Source organism: Sinocyclocheilus anshuiensis, unplaced genomic scaffold, assembly GCF_001515605.1.
Source record: "Sinocyclocheilus anshuiensis isolate Anshui unplaced genomic scaffold, SAMN03320099.WGS_v1.1 scaffold928, whole genome shotgun sequence".
Taxonomy (NCBI): Eukaryota; Metazoa; Chordata; class Actinopteri; order Cypriniformes; family Cyprinidae; genus Sinocyclocheilus; species Sinocyclocheilus anshuiensis.
The window spans coordinates 1,002,338-1,002,923 of NW_015552531.1; the positions used below are offsets into that span (position 1 = coordinate 1,002,338).

The 586-nt window shown below is 39.4% G+C and overlaps 1 protein-coding gene across 1 annotated transcript in view; it reads left to right on the plus strand.

Annotated features, from left to right (window-relative positions):
- The first annotated feature begins 205 nt into the window (after positions 1–205).
- The window catches only part of LOC107663624 (metalloendopeptidase homolog PEX-like), a 21,536-nt gene continuing 21,155 nt past the window's right edge, over positions 206–586 (plus strand). The window contains exons 1-2 of the mRNA XM_016453858.1: positions 206–281; positions 378–506. Of these exons, the coding sequence (XP_016309344.1) occupies positions 504–506 (3 nt within the window). The 5' untranslated portion in view covers positions 206–281; positions 378–503. The remainder of the gene's footprint in view (positions 282–377; positions 507–586) is intronic.

Here is a 586-nt window from a genome sequence, read left to right on the forward strand (position 1 = left end):
CTCATTAAAACCTACATCAGAGCCCTGAGGCTCTGCCTCAGTTGGTCTGGACAATGTCACTTGTGTGATCACTGTGTGTGCTGTTTATATGTCCTACCTGTTTATTACCTGCTCTGCTCAATAACAGTTAAGATTACTCTGTAATTCAGCTGCTCCAAATGTTTGTTTTTTTCCACCCACGCCCCAGGACAGTTGCCAATTATGTCTTATGGAGATCAGTTTTTTCCAGAATCACCACGTTGAGCCGACGCTTTCTCTACAGATACCTGGACTTTGCTCGGGTTAGTGAACCACCTCCTCATTTTAACTCTCCACCAGTCTTTGGATAAAAATATATTTGCTGGGGTTTACAATATTAAATATCTGTCTCTTCTCAGGTTACCACGGGGACCACCTCTCTGACCCCTCGCTGGGACAAGTGTGTGAATTATGTAGAAAACACACTCATCTATGCCACCGGTAGGCTCTTTGTCGATAAGCATTTCCAAGAGGACAAGAAACACATGGTATGACTTATAATAAGCGAAACTATTCCTATATATATATATATATATATATATATATATATATATATATATATATAATA